General features: G+C 36.5%; 1 protein-coding gene across 4 annotated transcripts in view; it reads right to left on the bottom strand.

Moving 5' to 3' along the window:
* Positions 1 to 4017: 4017 nt before the first annotated feature.
* PPA2 (inorganic pyrophosphatase 2) overlaps positions 4018 to 27381 on the bottom strand; it is an 83983-nt gene continuing 60619 nt past the window's right edge. For 2 of the 4 annotated variants that reach the window (XM_089911609.1, XM_089911610.1), the window contains 6 exons: positions 27206 to 27333; positions 25503 to 25588; positions 19364 to 19417; positions 17629 to 17698; positions 5281 to 5317; positions 4018 to 4232 (listed from right to left, as the gene is read on the bottom strand). In XM_089911609.1, coding sequence (XP_089767735.1) covers positions 4204 to 4232; positions 5281 to 5317; positions 17629 to 17698; positions 19364 to 19417; positions 25503 to 25588; positions 27206 to 27333 — 404 coding nt within the window. In that variant the 3' untranslated portion in view covers positions 4018 to 4203. The other 2 variants (XM_022567068.3, XM_089911611.1) reach the window with 2 other exon arrangements.

The following is a 27381-nucleotide window of genomic DNA, read 5'->3' as shown; positions in this document are numbered from 1 at the left end:
CTCTGTCCTGGCTGCACTGGGTTCCTGGCTCCTTTTTAGGTGGGGAATGATCTGTGAAGTGGAGTTTGTTCCCAACAGGTGATCTAAGTAGGGTAAATGTCAGGTCAGCCACAGAGACCCTGGCCTGTGCGTGACAAGGGCTCACACGTTCCTCAGAGCTCTTCCATCTTCTGCTTTCACTGCTGTCTTCCCCACCCCGTCGGAGTAGAGCCATCTCTTCATTGTTTCGACACCTCGAGGCTGTCGCGTGAGAAGCAGCCACTTCTCTCTCAAGGTGCCTTAGGAAGACAGAAGCCAGGGGTGGGTCTGCGGGGGTGACCAATTATTATGGGCTCACTTTACCTAGTAAGTTTGATAACTTAGAAATCACAAGTGATTCTCATCAGGTGTAAATTTTTCTCTGATTTGAAATGCAGAAGAACACTTTTAATATTTAACACTAAACTTCATATAACTTTTATTGCCTTTCATTTTTTTTCTAACAGGAAGTAGTGATAATATTATATACAAGTCCACTACAAAGGCAGACATCTGGTTTTTTTTCTTCTCTTTTAAGGGGGAAGATAACCTCAAACAGAATATTAACATGAAGAAATTCTCAATTGGATCTACCCCTCAACTATCTAAACCAATGGTTTTAAAACTTCATGGGGGTGGGAGGAAAACAAGTTTATGGCCCCAACCCCGGAAATTCTGAGTTAGTAGATTTTAGGGAAAGCCAGAAAATCTGTATTTTAAGAAGCATTCTAAGTGATTCTGGAGCAGGTGTTTCATAGACCCCACCGGCAAACACTGATATCACCTTGGACAGAATATAGAAAGAAGGATGAAAAGAACATACCTGACCCAGGACTTAAAGATGTGACCCACTGTATAATAAAGCAGTAAGTAATAAAGATTAAGCAGCAGTCACAAGAAACACCTTTAGTCATGACAAGGCAGTGAGCCCCCTCCTGGGAATAAATCATCAAATGTTGCTATTAGTGAGGACACAGACTGCTAAAAATGCATGTAGTCCTTGATGGAGAACTGCACTTTATGAAATTCAGTGTGTTTCTTCTGCACAACAACGGAGTCATACTAAATGTTATCATGTAAGAAATGATTTGGTCTGTATGTGAAAAATAAAGAAAAGCTCACAAAAATTTCAGACAGGACATTTGAGAAAAAATAAATCTTGGACAGTCTACCCCTTTGATTTTTCATATCCATGGGACCTAGCTGTGCTGTGGGTGTTACCTAAAATCCCATCCACGGATCACTTTTGGTTTCCTAATTTGTTTTAGGCGATTTTTAACAAAGATTCATTTTTATTCTTTCGCAGGATTTTTCCTTTGTAAGTATGTGTTCCAGTTAATTGTTCCATGGGAATGAGCTAGCAAAGATCAGATTAGCTAGTCTGGAAGACATTCTGAAACAATTATGAAATAGATGCTGAAATATAACTGTTTTTGTTTTTGTTTTGCGATACGCGGGCCTCTCACCGCTGTGGCCTCTCCCGTTGCGGAGCACAGGCTCCGGACGCACAGGCTCAGCGGCCATGGCTCACGGGCCCAGCCGCTCCGCGGCATGTGGGATCTTCCCGGACTGGGGAACGAACCCGTGTCCCCTGCATCGGCAGGCGGACTCTCAACCACTGAGCCACCAGGGAAGCCCTGAAATATAATTGTCACCATAATAATACTGATGACTACGTAGCAATGTAGAAAGATGCTTATGAGTTAAAATTCAAAATGATGTATTTAAGATTATAACTATGTAAAATCATATACTATGAAGACAACTGTGACTAACTGTACCGTAGTGAGCAAGGCTCACTAACTAGGTAGCATCTAAGTATCACTGACCGCTAGGAGGAGGGGAGCCATCTACCAGGTGTGAGTTACCCCACACGAGGCCCACCAGACATGGCTTCTTCTCCAACTCACAGGAGATTAATACGCCACATGCCATAAACCGTTAAGCCATCCTTTGATAATCTGCTTATTGTTTAGTGCAGACCCTCCCCAAACTCGAAAATTTGTGTATGACTTACAGTTCGTCCTCTGTATATGCGGTTCCTCTGTACCTGGGGTTCGCATCCACGCATTAAACCAAGTAGCAGAGCAGATCGTGCAGTGCTGCAGTATTTATCATTGACAAAAGCCTGCATATAAATGGACCCACACAGTTCAAACCCACGTTGTTCAAGGGCCAACGGAATTGAAATAATAGTTGTTCTCTATTTTATATCTTGCTATAAGTTTTATTATTTTCACAGCTTAAGCTATCAATATATAAAATTAAAAATAGATTCTCTCCTTACATTCTTTGATGTCCCTCAAAGAGGTTCACACATTCCCAAAGACATCTCAAGTGAACATTACTATTTCACTTGGGCTAATGACAAACTCTGTGCCTGTTTCCTCATCTGTAAAATAGGCATGCTCTGAGCTTTGCCCACATCACAAGGTGGCTGTAGGAGGGAAGCAGCATGCATAGCAGGGTGAAAAAACCATAGCATTTAGAGCCATGTAGTCACGAGTCATAATTCTGGCTCTGAAACTTACTATCTCTGTGACCTCTGGCAAGTTATTAAACTTCTCGGAACCTCAACGTGAAGTGGGCAATTTCCACCTTATAGGGTATATGCATGCACGACGTCTAAAACACTGCCCAACATGCAACAGATGCTCAAGAAATGCTATTATAGCAGTGCTTTGTAAACCGCAAAACATATTATGTAAATGCAATGTGTTCACAATGATAATAGAAAGAAAAGGGGAGAAAAAAAATATGAACAGAACTGGCCACAGAAGCACAGTACTGGGAATGTGAAAAACACAAGATGTGCTTGGAGAAGGGGTAACATGATATGGCTGAAAGATGGCATTCCTGATTTCTGTTCTCAAGAACATGAAAGGCCATTGAAGGCATTTTGAGAAAAATCTAACAAGGCACTATCCACGCTTTAGGAACATAACCATTTGGAAATGTGGAAGATGATGTGCAGGAAGGAAAGCCAGAGGTAGGATATCAACTTGGTTAGGAGGCAAGAGGGCATGAAATTGGGCTGGAGCAATGGGAACGAGGCAGAGGGACGGATCTGGAGGCACGGAGAAGAGCTAGGAGGCTGTTACAAGAGTCTGGGAGAAATAAGGGGGAAAACCTGCATAATAAGGGTGCAAAGGAATGGAGGGGGCCAAGAAACATTTAGATGACCTTCATGAGTAAAGAGAGGAAAAGGGAGATTCAACATGGTTTCAAGGGTCTGACAGGGGAACTAGGAGAATGTTAACTCTGTTGTTCAAGAAAAAGGGAAGATAATCAGTTCAGTTCTGGACAAGAGGGATCCAAGGCATTTAAAGAGATGTCCGCTAGACAGACCCCAAGAGAGAGACCTGGGCTTCTTATGTAGACTTGGGAGTGATCACCATAGAGATGAGAAGTAAAACTAAGAGGACCTGATGAGAATCAAATGGAGTTTAGGACCTACAAAATAAATGGTAGGAAAGAGCCTGAATAAATGTAAACGCATTTACACAGGACTATTAAGAGGACAAAGGTTGGCTAAATGAAGTCTCCACCAGCAATGGACTCAAAAAACATACTATGGTATGAAAATGAGAGCAATAATATCTATAAAAATCTTATTAACTTACTAAATTTATCATTTTTATATTAACTCACAGAAATAAAAGTTAATAGGGCTTCCCTGGTGGCGCAGTGGTTGAGAGTCCGCCTGCCGATGCAGGGGACACGGGTTCGTGTCCCGGTCCGGGAGGATCCCACATGCCGCGGAGCGGCTGGGCCCGCGAGCCATGGCCGCTGAGCCTGCGCGTCCGGAGCCTGTGCTCCGCAACGGGAGAGGCCACAACGGTGAGAGGCCCGCGTACCGCAAAAAAAAAAAAAAAAAAAGGTAATAAAATCATTGGGTTCCTTCAGGCATGCAAATTGGAACTGGTGAAACTCAATGCTTCTAAATTTTTGCTATGAAATTCAATAACATCTTTTCACATCAATAAATATCCAAAGGAGGCTAGTTCAAAAATTTAAAGGTTTATTTACACTGTGCATATCCCAAAAGGTTTGAAAAAAAAAAAAAAGTTTCAAAAGGAAGTTAGCAAATTCTCATAGATCTGCTTGTTTCTAGCACTTGGGGGAGATGGAGTCTTGGAGTTTTTAGAGACTGGAATCCTGATGGCAGAACTTCAAATGTTCTCATCACTTGCCAAGGAAGTGCCATACTTGATCTGTGTTTAAAAATGGGGGAAGGGGTGGAGAGGGAGGGGGGGAGGAAAGGAGGATAAGACAAATTTAATTGAGACCTTTCGGAAAGATTTAGGCAGATAAAAACAATCAGAACTTAGTATGACACATTTCTATATTTAAAGCCACTCACCTTTAAACTCTCGTCCTAAGTTCTCTCATTTGGCTAAGGCCTTATATTCTAGAGCCTTCCCACTTTATTTCCTACATCTTACTGGGTCACTTTAGTCTTTATTGAATAGTACTGAAGCTAGTGTCCTAGCTACGGCATGAAAGGTCTAGGAAAACCCTGTACTGTAAAATCTGACTGTCTGTCAAATACCCAAAATGGGATAGTATTGCAAAGAAACAATCTGTTAGTTTCCCATATAAGGAATATAGTTTGCTTTCCCACGAAATCATGTCTATACATTTGCTCCTTTCTAAACATCTTACAACTCGATTCATAGTAAATAGTTCTCATTTTTCCTCCAAACTTGCAAGTTGAATATTCTTCTAAAGTTTCATATTAAAACAAAAAGGCAAAAAAGCCTTGCAATATTTTAAAAGGCAAATGATACATGCACATGCTTGTATTTTGAAATTTTTACTACAGAACATTTTTACTTGTTTCTCAAAACAGCTTCAAATAATGGTACTTTAAAAAAATGTTTTTAATCCTACTATAAATTTTGATTTTAAGATCTTTAGTTAAAATGAGTGATTCATTAAAATGATGATAGATAATTAATAAAGTCTCCTAAATGCAGACATTTGGAGGCTTAAAATTTATCAGAACTAGCTGGAACCTCAGTACTTCACCAACCATCACTGCACAATCAAACTACTTTCTAGCCTAAAAGTAATAAACATGTTCCTTATTTTCTGAAATTAGGAAATAATTGATTTCATCTGAAAATTATAATGACTAAAAAAGTACTTTACTTAGTTTATATAATTTTTAAATTAATCTATTGTATTTTTTGGGGTCTCCACTACTGTAAATGAATAAATTTACATATCTAGCTCCTCAGGAACCAGCATATACCATACCTTCTTCATTACTTCCTTTATTCAGTGAAAATGACACCTGAAAGATAAGAATAGAGTCTCTGTTATAATGAACGTTTAGATGTGGAAACTATATCCAGAATGGTTTTCTTTTAACATGAAATTATAGAACAGAGGGAATACTCCTCTTTGCCTTTTATTGTTATTGCCTGTTCTTTCAGATAAACAAACCACAGACTTAAGAGTCAAATAAGAAAAAAAAACATTCTTGAAAAAATTTTCTGTCATTAACCCATGCGAACTACTGAGAATGTGAAGAGAGGAGAGGGGTTTTCTTTCAGTTTCTTCTTTGGCTGAGGCCTTGAGAGCAAAAATCCAAAACACATATTCATAGATACATGCACACACATGTACGTAGGTACACACAGAGAGAGACATTATATAATGTATTTAGCTGTCTTCTAAAGTGTTTAAATTAATTTTTCTCTTTTGATGACTGGGCCAAGATTCCTAGAACAGACATAACCTGTGGCAGACAAGATCGAAAAGTTTTTCTGAGATATAAGATTTTTTCCTAATTAAGAATAATACATTTTTAAAGGTTTAAAAAGACATTTAAAGAGAGATCCATTCTCCACAGAGAATGCACAAAGCCCAAGATAACCAGAATAAGCATCTATGTAACCAACACCCAAGTCGAGAAATGGAACATGCCAGGCACTTCCCCAATCATAACCTCTTCTCCCTGAGGTGTAACCACCACCCTGATTTTATAACACGCTTTTCAGATTTCAAATTTAATAATCAACTTCTAATTCTCTGAATTTGCTCAGCCTTAGTGGGAAAGATCTGCCTCTGATATTTGAGGTCTGGGGCAAATGTACAAATGGAGACCCATATATCATACACCTGAGTATTTAAAGGTTATAAATCAAGCTAACAAAGTGACTATAAAAACTGTTGCCTCCTACTATCTTGATAAATATACCTTTGCACTGGCTTGGAAGCTCTCGTTTAGCATTCTGGACACCTTAGAGACTGCCTGAACATGGCAGAGTACGGAAAAGAGGCACATGGCCTTCATCCCACCCCGCTTCTGCTACCCCAGGCTCCATTCTGTGTTGAGGGCCTCACCTGCACAAGGGTAGCTCACACATCTAGGCATCCCCTGCCTCCTAACAGCCACCCACAGGCCCCTGTAGAAGTAATGGTGAGCGGAGTCCACACAGTCACGAATGTACACTTCGGGGGAGATGCCCACGTAGGCCCTGGAAACAGGCTTGCAGCTATCTGGGTAAGGAATTCCAGGGACTTGAGTAACTAAAAGGTGGTCTAGAATGGGGGCTTGGGCTCCTGGTGAATGCACAACTTTGGTCCCTCGGTCTTGCCCTGTGAGGAGGGACGTGATTGGATGAGGGCCAAAGCAGGACCCTCTAAAAGGAAGGACCCAAAGCAGGGCCCTCCTTAGGTCTAAGGACAGTCCTGAAGAACAACTCAGCAGGAAAATATAAATTTCAGCAATATTAAAAGATTCTCTATGATAGTTAATGTGCCAACTTGGAGGCTGGTTTTGGCTGAGATTAACTTTTAAACTGATGAACTCTGGGTAAAGTAGATTGCCCTCCATAATGTGAGTGGGCCCCATTCAATCAGCCGGAGGCCTGAACAGAACAAAAAGACCAGCCTCCCCAAGCATGAGGGAATTCTCCAGCAGACCGCCTTTGGACTTCATCTGAATCCCTGGCTTTCCTGGGTCTCCAGCCGGCCATCCCCTTCTGCAGATTTTGGAATCACCAAGCCTTAACAGTCTCTTCATATGTATCTCCTATTGATTGTTTCTCTGAAAAAAACACTGGCTAATACATTCCCCTGAATCATAAATGGGTTAAAGTTAGTTTTCCTTCTACTCTTTGAGAAAAAGGTTAATCAAATATGCTTTGTTTTATTTTCTATCGTACAAAATGATGATATAACAATGTAAATAAAGAAGACCTCTGTATAAATTTTATGTAAAACATCCTTGAGATTTTTCCAAATACTTCCAAAAAAAAAACCGAAAGAAAATTCTATTCAGCTCCCTAGCACAGAGAAAATGCTTAACCATGGTTGGTTTTGAGGGTGGCAGAACTTAAATCATTCTGGGTGTGAAAGTAACACTACAACATAAAAACTGAGATTAGGCCTTTGGGATTTGATGGCTCTGTTTTTCTAAATAGACTCTAAAACAGAATAACTTGCTTATTCTTTGAAATTCTTATGCTCTTTAAATTGTGCAGGACGCCTATTACAGAGTTTGTTGGAAAGGTAGCTGTTTAGATTTCCTGCTTAAAATTAGCAGCTGCTTCTTGCTGGAGCTGTCAGACATTTCAGGGGAAGAAAATGTGTGATATATGAAATAGAATAATCGAGCAGCTTCTCATTAACCTAAGAAGCATTACAGAAAAGAAATGGACAAACTACTCTAGCTAAAACATTTATCATTACATTTTATTTTAAAAATAATTCCCAGAATGCTTTATTTCTTTATTCCTAAAATATATTTCTTGGTTGGTAGAATATATTCAGACTATACAAAGCCTCATATAAAAGAAAACAAACATCACAGGTAAATCTAACAGAGATAAAATAACTATGAAAGTCCGGAAGTTTTTTTTTGTTTTTTACACTTTTCCATATTAACATATGTCAAAAGAGACCAACATTTAAATTTGAAAACAACAATGGGTTCATGATACACATCAGCTATTTAACTCGTCACCTACTGTCAATGACTTCCTGATTCTTAAACATTACACTTGCTTACAGAAAATGGAAGAACAAAGAAATGCACAGAGCAGCATTTTAAAGTGACCTAATCCCAACCCTCACTCTCAGAAGTCACCATCATTACATTTTCCTTGTAAGAAACAGAAGGATTTTCAGTTACTTTCTTCTCCTAATTTCTCAGTAGGGGATGAATGTGGGCACCCTCTACTCATCTAAGATAAATTCTCCAGGAAATTGTATTACTTTATACTCTCATTCTAAAAATGCTATCTCCTTTCCTCTCTCCCACTCCAAAAATACTTCTCATGAATATTCATATCTTTAATTTCTTTCAAACAAATTTAGTGTTCTTATTACCAAAGTATTCCTCTTTTATCAACCAAAGAAGGCTTACTCTTTTCTGTCCCTACTCATGTATAAACTGTATTTTAAATGAATATGAACTATTAAACAACTGCTTTGTACTCCTTCAGATAACCCCACCAGGTCCCTATAAGCATTTTCGCCTGCAGGTTACATTTGTTCAAATTAATTAACAAACATGACACACTCAACCAACATAAAAGCTTGCTTTACTACATGATATGAAGATTGATGTTCTTTTACTTTATTATAAGGATTCAAAATTAAAGAGAAAAAAGTTCCTGATTTTTCATTCAGGTGCAGTAGGGTTTCAGTTGAATTAAATTACCTTGGGTATTCTCTCCCTACATTATGTTTCCATGGTTCATAAGGCAGTTACTCTATATTCATTTTTCTTCTTCTTCCAGTTTTACTGAGATTTAATTGACATACAGCACTGTGTAAGTTTAGGATGTACAGCATAATGATTTAACTTACATCATGAAATGATGACCTCAGTATGTTTAGTGAACAGCCATCATCTCATATAGACACAAAATTAAAGAAACAGAAAACACATTTTTCCTTGTGATGAGCACTCAGGCTTTACTCTCTTAACAACTCTCACATGTAACATACAGTGGCATGAATGCTACTTATCCTACTCTACCGCGTATCTCTAGTAGTTACTTATCTTATGACTGGGAGTTTGCACCTTTTGACTGCCTTCATTCGATTCTTCCTCCCCCACCCACCGCTCTGGTAACAGCAAATCTGATCTCTTTTTCTGAGTGTGTTTGTTTGTTGCAGTATAAATGACCTACCACACTAGGTTAGTTCCTGGTGCACAATATAGTGATTCGGTATTTCTATGCATTACAAAATAATCACCATGATTAATCTAGTTACCATCTGTCACCATACAAAGATTTTACAGTATTATTGACTACATTCCCCTTGCTGTACACTTCATCCCCATGATTCATCTATTTTGTAACAAAGTTTGTACCTCAATCTCCCTCATCTATATTCATTTTATTTTCACATTTCTTTTCTGATTTCTGCTTTATAAATCAACAAAATGTGACCAATTCTTAGTTATCCATAAACAAAATGTAAGAGTTTTTTTTTTTTTTTTTTTTAACATATTTTGTTTATTTATTTGGCTGCACCGGGTCTTCGCTGTGGCACGCGGGATCTAGTTCCCCGACCAGGGATTGAACCCCAGCCCCCTGCTCTGGGAGTGTGAAGTCTTAACCACTGGACCACCAGGGAAGTCCCTGTAAGAGTATTTTAGGTTTATGTTAGTTTAATCTACTTCCTCTTCCTTTCAAGAATGTATACAATTGGCTAGTAGCTGAAAAAAATTATTTTACTTTCATCTCCTTTGTTCATCTTTGAGTGGTAATGCAGTGAAGCTTTTAAGAGGAAAGAAAGGGAAAGGAAGAGGGAGATATACTAGAATCAGATCCTGATTTACCAAGAAAATACATTATTTAAATTTTTTAATAGTAAACTGCCACAAAGATGTTCATTTTCTGAGTCACAAATAAAACAAATCTGTATGGCATAAATATTGTAGCATGACCTCATTAGAAAAATCACATCCACAGAAAGGTTCCACTCTAAAGGGAAACACAGTCCTCTTTGATGGAGATGTAAAGTGAGTGCCCACAGAGGGAAGGGTCTCTTGCCTAGGCAGTCCAAGAGGTCCAAGCAACCCTGGTAATAAGACGGCATCCCAGACAGAGTGATTTCAGAACTTAGTTTTGAGTCGGCTTGATTTAAAAAACCAGAAGCCAAGGATTGTCATCTTGTTCTGAGATGTGCAAGGAAACTATTCTTGATGTCATCAATAGCTTTAAGCAGAGATGAAGTACATGCCCAAAGGAAACGATCTGAGAAGCATGCTGTTAAAAGTCCTATCCAACAACTATAATGAGCTGTAACATTATTCTTCTGGTCATTACTTTTCATATTTGAAACTATTTAAAAATATTCATTAGTTGGTAGTTACCCATTAGAGCACAGAACCCCAAAGTGTGCACTTCTAAACTAGCTGCTTTATTGATTATCTTTGTTGTGGGCCTCTAAAAAGATGTTAATATGGCTTTGGTGTGAATTTTTTTAAGTGCTATTGCTTTTAAGCGATAACAATGCCTCAGACTCACGTCAGACACTTTTGATGATGGATTCACCTAAAGTCCTTCGCCTGGTTATGTAAACGCCAACATGCGTTTATGAGATTGCTGGTAAAGTTTAGGGATGAAAGAGGTGGCCACAGTATATACTGATGTTAACTGCCCCCGTATGGAATAACCAACTGTTCAGGCGCTATTTGTTGAAAACTTATTACTTGGAAAATCAGTTGTCCACATATATGTAGCTCTATTTCTGGATTTGTTTTAACTGATCTTTCTCTAGTTTTATACCATTACTATACTATTTTGATTACTGTAGCTGTATAAAACGTCTGTAAAGAACAAAGCTGGTATTCTAACTTTGTTCTTTACACAGTTGTTGAGTCTAATCTAGGTCCTTAGTATTCACATACGTGAGTTTGTTAATTTCTACAAAAAAGTGTATTACAATCTGGTTGATACTGCATTAAATCTATAGATCAGTTTGAGAACTGACATCATAACAATATTGTCTTCCAACCCACGAACATGATACATCTTCCCATTTATTTAGTTCTCTGATACCTATGGGCAATGTTTTACAGTTTTCAGGGTACAGGTTCTTCACTTTTTTTTTTTCCAGATTTATTCCTAAGTGCTTCACATTTTTGAAGCAATTATAAATAATGTATTTATTTTTCATTAATTTTTGTTCCTAATATATAAAAATACAATTGCTAATTGTATATTGAGCTTATATCTTGCAACCTTGCTAAAATCACTTATTCTAGTATCTTTAGATTTTACGGAATATTTAATATAGACATTCATGCCATCTTCCTTTATAACCTGGATGCCTTTTCCTTCTTTTTAATGCCTTCCTGCACGGCTAGAAGCTTCAGTACAATGCTTAATAAAAGCAGTGGGATCCGAGGTCTAGAGTTGTAGAGTTGTATTTACAGAAAGGTTTTTAAGTGCAAATTTAAGTTGTTTATGCCTATTTCTTCTTCAGTGAGTTTTGGTAGTTTATGTATTTCAAGGAATCTGCCCATTTCATCCAGCTTGTGAAATTAACTGGTATACAGTTTTTTCACAATATTTCTCTATTGTTCTCCTAATAGCTCCTAAATCAGTAGTGATGCCACTTGTCTCATTCCTGACATTAAAGATTTGTCTTCTCTCTTTTCTTTCCTGAACATTCTGGCTAAAGGGTTTATCAGTTTTGCTGGTCTCAAAGAGTCAATTTTTGGTTTCATTAATTTTCTGTGTTGTTTTTCTGGGCATACAAATTCTCTTAATTATGAAATATCAATACTTCAAACACACAGAAAATGAAGAGACCATTATAACAAATATCTACTCTCTAGATTTTTTTAGAGTTAACATTGTTATTTCAGAAAAGTTACAAGTGAAGTCTCTTTTTCTCCCAACTCATCAAAAATAAAGACCTTATTTATTTTTATTCCCTCTCAGAAGTAACTTCTCCTAACCACTATGCTGAAACTGGTGTTTATTGTTCTTATTTATGTTTCTAAAATGTGAGCAATGTATCTGTTTGTATTCATTAAAAATATATGGTGCTGCTTTGGGTGTTTTAAAATTTACTTCAACAATGCATACTATATCCTGCTGCAAATGCTTTTTTCACCCAATACTGCACTTTCAGGTTTTATCCATGCAGAGTCATATAGTTCTAATTCACATATTTTACCTGTGGTATCGTATTCCACTGTACAAATATACTACAGTTTATTTACCCAGTTTTCTATTGACAGACATTTGTCCAGTTTCCAACTTTCCCATGTCTGATCATAAAAACATATGTATTAGTGTCTCTGTAGAATGTACATCTAGAAAGGTAACTTCAGAGTAGTGGGTTATAAGCATCTTCAACTATACTAGAAATCACGTAATTGCTCTTCAAGGTAGCTGTACTAATTTATACTCCTATAAAGCATATCAACAAGTACGAGTGGTTTCCCTTCTCCACTTGCTTAAAAACACTTGTAAACGTTTGCCTATCTGATAACTATGAAATTGCACTATGTCTTAATTTGATTTCATATATCACTGGGGAAATACAGCAGATTTTCACATATTTACTGGTAATTTAAATATTCTCTCTTGTGAGTTGCCCATTCATACTTTTGCCCATTTTTTTTCCTACTGGTTATTTTTTTCTTGTTGATTTGAATAAGTTGTTAATCCTTTTGTCACTTATATGCAAGTACCTTCTCCCAATCAATGGCTTATCTTTTGACTTATTTTGTGGTATCTTTAATTGTTTACAGCTTGAAAAAAATCTTTAAATTTGTCAGTCTTTTCTAGGTTATTCCTGGCCCTTTAATATTCCATATACATTTTAGGATTATCTTACCAAGTTCAGTGAAAACCCTATTGAAATTCTGATTAAAAACAGATTGACTTCATTAATTAATATGGGATAAATTGTCATTTTCATAATAAGTATTCCTTTAAACTGCTGATAAGTCTATTTGGGTTTTCTGTTTATTCTTGATTTGACATTGTAATTTATATTTTAAAAAAACTGTCAATTCATCTACGTTTAGAAAGGTATTGCCAAAAGCAATTTAGAATGTTCCTTTCTTTCTTTCTTTTTTTTTTGGCCACACCGCGTGGCACGTGGGATCTTAGTTCCTGAAAAGGGATCGAACCCATGCCCCCTGTCCCCCCTGTAGTGGAAGCATGGAGTCTTAACCACTGGACTACCAGGGAAGTCCCGAGTATTCCTTTCTGATTACTTATATATCTCCTGTGTCTGTAATAATGTCTTAATTTTAATTTTTGATATTTTTATTTATGGCTTCTCTATTTCACTGTCTTCCCTGTAATAAGTTTGTCTATATTATTAGCCTTAAAAGAAGAAAACCCAGCTTTTATTTTAATTGATCCTTTTCATTATCTCCTTGTTTTCCATTTCATTAAATATTTGCTCTACTCTTTATAATTTTCTCTCTTATAATGTAAAAAGATAGAAAAAAACAGAGTGCTTGTTGAGTTGAATGTTCAGCCTCTCAATTTTCTTTCTTCATTTCTGCTGTACAGTTAATTTCTCTCAAAAATTATTTTTGCTGCATCATGCAAGTTTTGACATAGAGTGATTTAGTTGTCATTCAATTTAAAATATTTTATAATTTTTCATAATTCATTTTTTTGAGGCATGACTTGAGATGTATTTTTAGTTTCCAAACAACACAGATTTGGGTTTTTTTTCTTTTAATATTTTTATAGCTGATTAGCAACCTTGTTATACTGTTGACAAAGAAAGTGGTCTGCATTACTTCAACTCTTTGGTATTTTTTTTCCAACTCTTTGTGGCCTAACATATACTCAATTTTTGGAAGTGTCCACATGTACTAGAAAAAACAATGTATTCTCTAATTATATATATTGATAAAGCTTGTAAATTTTGCTCCCATCTTCTCAATATATTTTCCAAATAACACTTTATATACAGTAAAGGATCCTAAAACTAGCATCTTAAATCCCAGAATCAATTGTCACTAAATATCAACTGATATTAGGTCTGAAAGGAAAACTACATGTGTGTGCACACACGCACACTCATGTGTGCACACACATACACAAACATACATTCCTTGTTCCCTATAAAGGCTCTGAACCTTGTTCCCTGAAATAAAGCTCCAACTTCTGGTCATACAGTCTTCAAAAACTGGGAAAGAGTCCTACCTTTTTGGCTATAAAAAAGACACACTATCCAAAAACATGTAACTGGGTGGTCCTGTGGTTGAACTACCACTGAGAGTTACTCCTGTTGCTGGTGGCCACACACTGTAGCCCAGAGTGACCAACTGCCTCTGTGGATCCCTAGTGTGTTCATATCTAAGTAGCAAACCTTGTTTTTGACACAGCCATGCCTTTCATGGTTGTATATAATTCAAACATCTGTATTTATAAACAAAATCCAATAACCTTTCTGACCATTTCAGTTCTCCTTATCCTCCTCAGGTCAGCTATCCTTCTTAAGATCTCTAACCTACGTCTGATAAATTACTTCTGTAGATATTTTCTCTTTTGTTTCTAAAATGCATCCAAATAATAGTCATCAGGGTGTTGGCTTTTATTTTATTTTTCTTGGTTATGGTGACACTATTTTTCCTAATTTAATTGATCTGTACATATTGTTGGGTGACCACTTAATGATTTTGGGGGGAGGCCTCAATGCTACTACACTTAATTGTATTTTGATCAATATATGTTCACCAGTATATGCTTCCTGCAACAGTTCTCCTAATCCCTCAAGAGTTTAGTCCATTTCTTTTCTGTGTATACTTTAAAAGTATATGTTCACCAAAACCAATTACTTGATCCTAAAATCTCACCTAATTAACGATCATTCTGAATATTCTGTGAATATACATCTAGAAAGTGAAAACTTGTATTACTATCTGGCCCTGTTTTAAGCATAACTTCGGGCTCAATTATTTATCTACTTTTTTATTTTTTAAAGATTTTTTTGATGTGGACCATTTTTAAAGTCTTTATTGAATTTGATACAATATTGCTTCTGTTTTATTTACTTTTTTGGTTTTTTTGGCCACGAGGCATGTGGGATCTTAGCTCCCCGATCAGGGATCGAACCCACACCCACTGCACTGGAAGGCAAAGTCTTAACCACTGGACCACCAGGGAAGTCCCCAGACTCATTTAACATCTACACATCTGTCTTAAGATAATATTACCTAAGTTGATTAACTTGTTAGAATGAGTTCACTTATTCTAAGTCCACTAATAAGCCTTGGGGTTATAATTTGTTTCCATACAGGCCCAGGATTGATGTGGTCTGAATATGATCAAGTTTGATAGATGACTTTAATGTCTTAAGTTATTCTGAGCAAGCAAAGGACAAACAAAAGCTGACAGTACTTTGAAGTCAGTGCAACATTCAATATATAGCAAAATAGAGAGATCTGGGAATATATACCTAAGTAATGCTGATTCAGACATCTCAATGTGGTTGTGAAGAGATAAAATGCCAAGTCAAAATGCTCTGACTACAAAGAATTTCATTATTACAAGTTGATAAAATTTTCAGGAGAAATTGTTACCTAATCTGAGCTTCTGAATCACTAATGAGGCTGCTAATAGAGCAATTCTTTGATTTACAAATTTTTAATGGTGAAATCCCATATACAGTAAGTTCCACTAGAGCTGATGACGAGGGACTGCTTTCTCTGCATTTTGATTTTCTACCATAGTTTCCTCAGTGAAAAATCAGTATAGCACCTTCTTCATTATTATGAAACACAGCAAAGCTACCAAACCATGTAATTAAAGCTGGATGTTAATGTTCCTGAATTCTAATCTTGTTTCCCAAATCAAACTATCCAGATCATATCCATGTTCTCCAATTATTATTTTTTTCCAAGAGGACTTTTCCTACTAATATGCTAGGAAAAAGCTTTTTAAAAAAGATGTAATATTGAAACTTTATTCTTACAGCTAACTTTAAGACAAGTATCTATTATATCTATCATTTATAAAACCCAAACTAAAATGAATGAAATAGTCTTAATCTGAGATTAGTGGGAGACTATGTGAATAAAGTTTTTAATAAAGTTTTTAATTTGTTTTCCTTAATTTTTTTCTTAAAGAATTAATAATAAATATTGATGAGAACTAAGTTCAGAATGTAATGACACAGATATAAAACTGAAAACTTGAAGAAAATACACCGATATTGTAGCCTGCATTACTGTCATGGCTCCCCTGTATCTTCCCTTGCTTCCCTAGCCCGTTCTCACCGACGCAGCCAGAATGATCTTGTTAAAAAATCTAAGTCAGATCATATCACTCCCTCAATGGTTCCTTCTTATTCAGAATAAGAAATGAAATTCTTAAAATAGTCTCTAAGGGTATTTTACAGTGTCTTTCATAATAATTTGCCTCCATTTTCACCCCCAGATCCATGCATTTCTGATCTCATCTCCTCCTTTCTCCCTTAGACTCTTTCTACTCCACCAGCCACTGTGGCTCCTCGGTTATTTCTTGAACATGTCATGTACCCACTTGCCTCATGGCCTTTGGGCTGCAGCATGGAATTCTCTTCCTTTACATAGTCACTTGGCTCAGTCCCTTACCTTCTACAAATCTTGACTCAGGTCCGTTCTCCCCTCAGTGGGGCTGTTCCCTACTACTTTTCAATCACTACAACTCCCATCCCACTCCTGGCACTTTATCCCCTCCTCCCTCATTCATTTTTCATCATAGCATTTATCGCATTCACAAACACTATATATTTCACTTGTGTATTTATTATCCATCACCCCAACTAGAGTGTTAGCTATACGAGGAAAGAGGTTTTTGTGTCTTTTAATACTGCATCCCCAGCACCTAGATTCTAACCACACGTAGCAGGCAATAATTAAATAACTGATTAATTAATGGAAAAAAATTGTAAGCAAACATTTTTGTTGTTCCTTAAGATCTAAATTCACTAGTTTCTATCTGATAATTAAGAGAAAAAATACCCCAAACCCCTCAATTTATAAATGGGATTTCTAGCCTAAGATCACTCCTGAACACACTTTACACAGCAACATTACTCGATTATCTGAATTTGAATTTCCTTATTTAGTGGTTTCCAAATCAAGCATTACTTTGCTAATAAATTCAGTTGCCTCCAGGCAGTATTATCACTAAGACATGTAAAAATCCGAGGGTATCTTCTTAGTTAAGAGAAGGAAAGCTTGTGAGGTAACCAAACTAAATGGAAAAAAAAAAAAAAGGAAAAGAGATGTATTTATTTCATTTTTTTTGAGCCGAAATGCACCTGTGCCAGCAGCCAGTCAAAATTTAGACACTGGACTGTGGATAACTCATGGGAACAGGTCAGTACAGAGGAGGGCAAATGCATTCACACAACAATAAACTGGTGAAGAATAGTATCATATGAAATCAAGTTAAGTGGTTAATGTACTTTAGAAAACAAATACAACTAAAAGGTTTTAAGGTTTTTAATCTAAATTCCCTGCATGAAAAAATAATTTTAATGTTATTTTTAAATTTTATGCTCCCCAAAAGTCTTGATACATTTCACTGCTAGATTTTTCAGAATTTCTGCTAGACTTCCCCATGACATTTATAAGAATAAAGGATGCCTTGGACATTTGTTCCTTACCGATTCAACTAATGATCTTGCTTCCTCTTGAGAGCAATGGAAAGGGCTATCACATACCTGCACATTTGTGCTGGAGAGGAAAAGAGAATATTATTATTAAACAGGATAAAAAAGGAGCAATTACCAAAAAGAAAACCAGCTCTCAAATGCTTTACATTTGAGTGTATGATCCCAGCCAATAGTTGCTGAGTCTCTGGATCTCAGTGGATAATAACACATACACACACACACTCTCTCTCTGTCTCTCACTCACTCACTCAAAAGGAGACAAGAGACCTTCTAATGCAGAATGCTAGAGCACTGCAGAAATGTGATTAAGATACCCTGAAAAAGGACCTGGATGGATATAAATTAGGACAGCTGGGGTCTTGTACATTCTTTCAGGCAAAGTTATAAATATAAAGTACTCCATAGCATTGCACCCTCCAGAATTAAAAAAAAAAAAATCAAATGATAGTATACAAATTTAAATAATCTCCTGGTACATAAAAGGCTATTCCACTACTCTTCACCTTTACTGAAGAAAAGAAAAAACAAATTTGACCCATAGAACGACGACCACGAGGAAGAATTTTCCTCTAAGTGAGGTGATAAACACTGTAATTGGCTGCTGATAGATGCTGTAGAATCTCTTTCTCAGACAGGCATGGAACACTAAGCTAACAGTGGTGAGAGGAAACCACAGGAACATGAAAGCTCAGTTTTTGTACAAGTAAGGAAGTTTAGCAAGGCACAGACAGCAGCTCCTCCCATGACCAGTAAAGGCTCTATAAAGTCCAAAGTCTTCCCACACAGTGGGGACTAGCATGCTATCTCCACAAACGTGCTGCCCACCACGTATTTCTTACCTCCTAGTTGAAAGCAAATGCACCATTCCCCTCAAATGTATTAAGTCTGATTTTTAAAAATTTCATCAAAGAAATCAGATTAAAATGGATATAGAAAAAGGTAGTAGAGAAGGGCATTAAAGCCAAATTAATTTTTCAGAATTGAAGAAATAATTGATTAGCAGATCCCTAAAGGAGATAATTAATAGATGAAACACACACATGCACACACACACCCACACACACGCATGTGTGCTCTCCAAGTGGATCTAAGGGACGTACATTATCAAATTTATTTTGGCAATGGCTTTGTGAAATATGCTGGGATATATATGATAAAAAGATCTGTAGTTATTTATTTATCTTTTCAGCTACATCTGCCCGTAATCAGACACTGGGTGCACAGCAATTATGAAAGTGGTCATTTTGCTCTCTATCCAGACTCAAAATGTGGAATTTGTTTTCATTCTTGGCATAAGTGATGATGTTTGATGAAAGGTGGCATTATCATCTTTAAGACTAAACTATGTTATACTCTCTTCTTCATACCCCACGTTTAAGTAAGCTAAAAACTGAAAAAGGTAAGGCTTTATAAGTTAGATGTTTCTCTAAAGAAAGTCAAAACTAAATTTAAAAGGAACAAGGCAAAAAAACAGATACTGAAAAGTCTTAAGTGCTACTCTTCCGAAGAAAACATGGTGTATAATACTAAATATGCTATACACCAGCGGTCCCCAACCTTGTTTGGCACCAGGGACCAGTTCTGTGGAAGACAATCTTTCCATGGACTGGAGTTGGGGGGTGGGGGTGGATGGTTTGGGGATGATTCAAGCACATTACATTTATTGTGCACTTTATTTCTATTATTATTACTTTGTAATATATAATGAAATAATTATACAACTCACCATAATGCTGACAGGAGGCGGAGATCAGACAGTAATGCGAGCGATGGGGAGCGGCTGTAAATACAGATGAAGCTTCGCTCACTCGCCCACCACTCACCTCCTGCTGTGCGGCCCAGTTCCTAACTGGCCACGGACAGGTACTGGTCCGTGGCCTGGGGGTTGGGGGCCCCTGCTACACACAATGTTTTTAACGTTAAAACTACACCGAAGTGAAACATTCCTTGGGAATTCTAGGAAAATGGTAATGAGAGAACAGGGAGTCCTGTAAATAGGGTTGTCAGACAAAACATAGAACACCCAGTTAAATTTGAACTTCAGATAAACAGCAAATTATTTTTTAGTAGAAGTATGTCCCAAGCAAACTATTTTTTTAGTATAAGTACATGCCATGAGACATTTACATTAAAATCCGAAATTTAGATTTAAGGGGGTGTTCTCTATTTTTACCTTTTAAATCTAATAAACTATCTCTAAAGTAATCCTCTATTTCCACAACAAAGCAAAACCATCAACAGAAATATTAGAAAAGAAAGAAAATATTAAAGCCAGCACTGTAAATTTCAAAAACTGAGTAACTTTTAAAATATTCTGTGAATTTAAAAAAACTGAGTAACTTTTGAAATATCCCCAATAAAATATCTTGACAAGTAACCAGCTAGAATCTAGGAAGCCAGCAAGCTCTACCATTTTTCACCTTGGACAAATTATTAGTATGGCTGTTTCAAGAATTAAATGAAAGGTATATACAAATGGACTTAGGAGATTCTTGAATGATATATAAAATATAAAAGAGGAGAGATTACAAAACCCCTTGTTACTATTTCTCCAATAGCCCCCCCTTTTTTATAGCATTTTATTTCTACAAACAGTGCCATCCTCCTCACTAATATTCTTTTAGTTAATAAAGAATGCAATCTGGGTTGCAATATACTTTCCTCAGGATTTAAGGAAGTGATTTTTACTTTGAATCTTTGAAGGTGTAATAAAAGGCATGTTATCAAGAAACATTTTAATTTTATCTGAATTGTCCCTTATACAAAAATAGTTAACACTGACTCATATTATTTATTGATTCAAAAAATTATTCTTATGCCATGTGTTAGGGACATTTCTAGATGCTGGGGATACAATGTTGAACCATGGAGCCCCCATGAACATTGTAATATTTAGGGTTCTTTCTAGCTTTCAAACTATGACTATAGCATACAAAAGGAGAAGCAGTATAGCCACTTAAAGATGATGGTGCCTACTATAAATGAGATTAAAAATACTGACTGGGAAGAATGTGCTGCTTTCCTTTTTATAATAAGATATTAAATATTTTGTTCTAAATTTATAAACATTGTGTACCCTAAACACAATCTTGATGATCAAAATAAGCAGATACGACATTAGAACAAAAGATCAACAATACCAAAATTTCTATGCACAACAAACCAAATTTCATTTACAAATAATAAAGATATATTAATAGCTATATAAAGGGCAAAATAAGTGATTAAATAAAAAGAAACAGGGGCTTCCCTGGTGGCGCAGTGGCTGAGAGTCCACCTGCCGATGCAGGGGACACGGGTTTGTGCCCCGGTCCGGGAAGATCCCACATGCCGCGGAGCGGCTGAGCCCGTGAGCCATGGCCGCTGAGCCTGTGCGTCTGGAGTCTGTGCTCCGCAATGGGAGAGGCCACAACAGTGAGAGGCCCGCGTACCGCAAAAAAAAAAAAAAAAAAGAAAAGAAAAAAAAGAAACAGAAATAGAAAATTACCTGCAAATAATAAACATATACCTAAAAGATGAAATTTACAGGGCCAGCAATATGAAATTTTAGTAAAGAGAAGATTATTTTCTTCAAGACAATTTCAAATGAGACATGGGCCCACACTCATGAGAATCCTCAAAGACAGTGCTCAGGATTCAGACTGCTCAAGGCTTTTCATTCTAAAGCAAAGTACTCAAGAAAAAAGGAGAGAGAAAATTTAAAGAGATAAGAATGATGATTTGGGTCCATAACCTCCAGAGTTTGTCAAAGAAAACTGACTCTGAAGTAAATCTATACAAAGCTAAAAGAACTGGAGCTATCCATATATGGATCAGATACACCTTCCTCTAGAAAGGTAAAAGAAACAACTTCAAGACATAAACAATTTGGAAGAATATATATATGAAAAAATATATATATATTTGAAATAAACCATGATGAAGAAAGGGTGAGAGGAGTTGAAGAGTAAACCCAAATGGCAAAAAACTGTATTTCTCCTACAAAGAATTTAAAGTTGTTTTTGGTAAAAACAGAAATAATAAAATTATCCCTGCTAAAAAAAATACGTAGCTTCCAGAGTAAACATTAAGCAGTGGGGAAAAGGAATAAAAATAACAATGACAAAACTTACTGTGATAAAGAGGATTATCAATTAAATAATCTAATAAATGCAGGGCTCCTGGAAACAGTAGAGTCACTACTGGATTTAAAAAACAACATCTAGGGACTTGCCAGGTGGCACAGTAGGGGTTAAGAATCCGCCTGCCAATGAAGGGGACATGGGTTCGAGCCCTGGTCCAGGAAGATCCCACGTACCGCGGAGCAACTAAGCCTGTGCACCACAACTACTGAGCCCGTGTGCCACAACTACTGAAACCCGTGCGCCTAGAGCCCGTGCTCCACAACAAGAGAAGCCACTGCAATGAGAAGCCCGCGCACTGCAACAAAGAGTAGCCCCCACTTGTCACAACTAGAGAAAGCCCGCGCGCGGCAACAAAGACCCAAGGCAGTCAAAAAATAAATAAATAAATAAATTTATTTAAAAAGAAACATCTATTTGTTGGCTTTAAAATATTATTCAGCAATTACTCCAACAAGTATTTATTGAGTGACTACTACATGTCAAGGATAAGGAATATAAAGATGAATACAACATCTTTATTCATCTACTTTTTTTTTTTTTTTTTTTTTTTTGCAGTACACTGGCCTCTGACTGTTGTGGCCTCTCCCGTTGCGAGCACAGGCTCCGGACGCGCAGGCTCAGCGGCCATGGCTCACGGGCCCAGCCGCTCCGCGGCATGTGGGATCTTCCCGGACCGGGGCACGAACCCATGTCCCCTGCATCGGCAGGCGGACTCTCAACCACTGCACCACCAGGGAAGCCCTATTCGTCTACTTTTGAGGAACTTATACTCTACAGGAGAAGACAAACTCAGAAAACAAGCAGTTAATTAATAAATGCAGTGATAGGACTACACAGGGGGGCAAGGAATAGAGTGTAATGGCACCTTAGCAAGCACAAGGCTAGGATGAGGGAAAGTTTCCTAGAGAAAGCAAAGTCAAAACCAAGTCTTAAAAGATAAGTAAGTCAGCCATTTCAAGAAGTGAGAAGAAAATCATGGCAAAGGGAAACAAAATGAGTATGGCCCAGAGGTCAATAAGAACATGGTGTTTGTGAGGAGTGACAAGTGGTTCTAAGTTGTTGGAACATGAAAAAAGAGGCAAGAAGTGACAGAAAATGAGGCTGGACGGGTAGCAAGTGCCAAATCCTGGAAGGCCCTGTTTGTTCTTCTAAGAGAAGTTTGGATTTAATGCTTCTAAGCAGAGAAGCTCATCAGAAGCCAGGGAGCTTTTAAAACATACAGATGCTTAGACCCTACTCCTCAGAGATCCTAATTCGCCAGGTTTAAAGAAAAGGACAACACATTTGAATTTTCTAATGGTTTCCCTGGGTAATTGTGCTGTACTATATGTTGTTTGAGAGAACTGCTGTGATAATGTCTTCAGTTCAGACCTAAACTGATTTGCGTGGGGAGAACAGGTTAAAAAGGAAGGGGGGATGGTTTGGTAATCAATAACAGAGTACACTGTAAGGAACTGAGAGAGACAAGCAATTCATTAGGTAAAGACAAAGGAAAGAAAAATTTTATCAATATAAATATATTTTACAAATCAAGTAGTGACAAAAAATAAAGAAAATATGGACAAAAATGAGTTAAGATTCTGAATATTTTGACCTGAAATTATCTAGATGTGTAAAATTTATAACCAGAAACCTATATCCTAAAAAATTTCAAGCTAAAAAAATTAATTTTGTTGTATTCTTTGAAAACACAGAGGAAGAGTAAAGCTGTTGCGAGAGTAGGTTTGAAGTCTGGCTTAAATCCATCACACAGTGAGACCTTCGATAGGTCACAATCTCTACGTGGCCTCAATTTCCTCATATGTAAAATGGATATAATAATGATACACATCTTATAGGGTTCTGGTGAATATTAATTAGATAATACATATAAAACTCTTAGAACCTGAAAACTACTAGAGTCCAATAAATGTCAATTCTTATTGCTAATGTAATCCTTATCATTACCTAGGAGGCTACAGCAAAATGACTCCACAGAGCATAGAAATAAAGCTACCTTCACAGTAAAGATAATTAGAATCAGCACAGAAGGAATGCTATCAAGCTATAGAAAATCTAACCAGAGATGCTCTCTAGCTGTGCAGCTCAGGAAACCTGGGAACCATACAAGTCCCGTTAAAGACGGCAAAAGCGTTTCTGAAAGTACCCTTAGGAAGGAGAGGAAAGCAAACAGCAAGCAAATACCTCTTTGGACAATCAGAGGCCCCTCTTTTTAGAGAAGCCCATCATATTAATATCTGACTTAGAATATCTGACCATAAAGAAGAATTCAGTCTATTAGTTACTAGGATAGTGAGGGCTAGATGACATTTCATTACACCCAGTTTTCTTGTTAGTAAGTTGTGCTCTTTATGTTAGAAACAATTACCTAAATTTTAAGACTATGCTGAAAAAAAAGAGTATTCTATCAATACATAAGAGGTAAGAAAAATGGGAGGAGAAGATGGAGTCCACAGTGTTACTCTAGACTCAGGAGAAACAGAATCAGAAGCTATAATGCCCAAGCATTTCCAAGATGAGCCTCTGATGACTTGGATAAAATATTCCTTGAGACTGCCTAATTCTTTACTCCATAATTACTTTATTCTAATGATTTCTTTAATGTCTCTCTTGATGCCCAGACTTTATGCCCCAGAAGGACAGGGACTCTATTTGTTGTATTCACGGCAGCAACCCTCCCATCAGCACAGTACTTGGCAGTAGACCCTCAATCAGTATTTGCTGAAGAGTAAATGGCTTCCCACTTTCTCCTGATTCAAAGAGGACAATGAAGATGGGTAGGACTCTGCTCTCCAGAAAGACTGTGTACTTTTGCTTCCTAGTTAGGCTTACCAAGAGTCAGTTGTTTTTGTTTCCAAACTTTTTTTTATGTCAGTGGTCTTTGGTATTACAATTTCATAATTAAAGCTGTAATTACGCCCATCAATGAAGGGAGTATGGAAAGAGAACTGTTTCTATGAACACCAAGTAGGCTCTAAAACCACTGAGGCTGTACACACTATCGAGGCTCTAAAAAGCCTCCATCAAGGTGAATCACTATAAAAACTTGGTGTCAAATTAGGTGTGGTAAGACAACTGTAAAAGGTTAGAGAAAAAGAACGCTAAAAATTTATAAGGGTTTTTAAGTGTAAGGAGTTTAAAGATTACAGGATTTGATCTTTACTTTCCATTATATATTAAGTTAGGCTATATATAATCTATATGTAATCGATACAGAAAAGGTCTTAGCCCTATATCCACAGATTGATAAATGAATGTACATTTAAATGTTTTAAAGTAAAATAAAACGCTTGAGTTATATATGTTACTATTGTTTGATTCCCCTTAATCAGTTAGCTGGTGACCCAGATCATGTTGGATAAGAAGGCTTTTAACTGTTCTTACCAAGAAATGATGTGGTACTTATTACATAAATTAATCATATGTCTGCATGTTGAAAAGTCGCTGAAAATCCACCTTTGCATATATTCACAGTGCATTATAATGAAATGCCTCTTTACTTGACAGTATACCGCACTAAATTATAAATTCCTTGGGAAAAGGGGTCATGTCAATTCCTAATTTCATAGTGCCCAGCACTTGGTAATGCCTTTCAAATAGGTGCTCTGTAAACATTTTTTAAATGAAAAAACATTTCAATTCTCTTAAAAAACAAATCAGATCTGAGCAGTATCATATGGCTCTTTAGTACCAGTTAGTAATAAAATAAAATAACTCTACATAGAAAAGACAAGTCCTTACCAATTTATAGCCCCTCCAGCACACTTCTCCATAAGCAATGCTTTCCAACATTCATGAGTAGATTTAATAACTTCAAGAGCAAAAGCCTAGTTAAAAACGAAAAACAGACACAGAAATCACATCGTTATACTAACATGGAACTAGTCATAGTATGACAGTTAATTATTAAGAACATGAGCTCTATAGTCAGGCAAACCCGAGTATAAATTCTCACATCCTTATTTACCAGCTGTGTGACTTTATGCAGATTACTTCATCTCATTGTATTAATTTCTTCATCTATAATATGCAATGTAATGAGGATCATCCAAATCAAGGGTTGGCAAACTTGGGCCTGTGGGCCAAATCCAGCTCACCATGTGTTTTTGTAAATAAAGTTTTTATTGAGCACAGTCATGCCCATTCATCTGTGCATGGCCTCTGACTGCGTTAGTGCTACAATGGAAGAGTTGAGTAGTTGTGACAGAGACCATATGGCCTACAAAGTCTGTAATATTTACTTTCTGGTCCTTTACACAAAAAAGTTTGCCAACCCCTGATTTAAATCATAGAGTTGTTGAAAGAATAAATAAAATGTTGAATGTAAAGTGGTTAGCCTACTATCAATATCTTGCTTGTAAATAAGCATATACCTATTAATTTCACCTCATCAAAGATGTAAGTAGTCCAACTGCATAGTCATTTTAGATTATCCACTGTCTGAAGGTAGTAAACCTCAACGTCTTCTAATTTTTTTTCTTAGTATGAATTCATATAGTGTCTAAAAATGCAAAATCAACAACAGATATAGATCTAGTGATACCATCTAAGGAAAACTCGCTTTATTTTTCCAAAGCAGAAAATTCTTTATATTTTTCCCCCCAAATGTTCCTAATTTTCCTTGTGAGAGATTACAGTCTAAAATAATAGTTTTATATTTATATTTAAAAATCCTAGACAAAGCCCTCAAGATCTTAAGTGTTCTTTTAATGAACCTTTAAAAAATACTGGGTTCAGCAATAAACTCTTGTATAACAAAATACTTATTATAATTTTAAAGTTTTCACGACCATGGCTTACTTTACCTGCAAAACATACTTTATTTATTAGTACCACTTAAAGGTTGGTTTATAATGTGAAGTTTATATAGTGGCAGTAAGTTTAAAAGACATAGTCCATGTTTTTGACTTTAACTCTTTGGTCTATTTCCTCCATATGTGTCATATTAGAGCCACTTTCTGGTAACTGTGGTTTTCTAATAGAAAAATCCTCTGACAGTAAGATAATTCAAGTGCTGTCTTAATTGTTAAGCAGCTTAATTCAGCCATGGTAGGATGAACACTTAGGAGGGAAGCCCCTTTGGATCTGCATTAATGGTAAGTAACTTTCCCTTCTCTGGAGTAAGTAAATGGAAGGCTTTTCTTCATATACAATTTGCAGACTTAGATTGATCATGGAAATCCTTCATTTTCTGAGACGAAGGATTTATTGACAGATAAACAGATTCATATAGGTATTTATCAGCCTTACTGATTTACTTAGATCTCCTAAAACTTTTTTAAAAATAAAAATGATAAAATAATGTCCTTAAATATGAAAGTCAGTAAAAAGCACTTTTTGTTATCATACTATATACAAATGTTCACATATGAAATCCCCCAAAGTGAAAGAAATATTGTACAGGTATCACAGGCACATTTTAAAATAAAGATTATGAACTTCACCTTGTTCTTGAATTCTCCATTAAAAGCAAACTGGTTTTCTGGTTTTCCCTCTGGTATCTTATAAAATCTAAACCAATTAAGCGTAGCTTCTAAGTAACCAGGTTTGTACTTCTTAACATCTTCAATATCTGTAAGTGAAGAAACAAAAATACTTTTTGTTAAAAATCAAAATCTAC

This window comes from Delphinapterus leucas, chromosome 5 (assembly GCF_059928025.1).
Source record: "Delphinapterus leucas isolate spDelLeu-1000000601 "Yukka" chromosome 5, BTC_Dleu_Yukka2, whole genome shotgun sequence".
NCBI lineage: Eukaryota > Metazoa > Chordata > Mammalia > Artiodactyla > Monodontidae > Delphinapterus > Delphinapterus leucas.
Note: the sequence above shows the minus strand (reverse complement) of the source record. Positions and strands in the feature narration are given on the sequence as shown.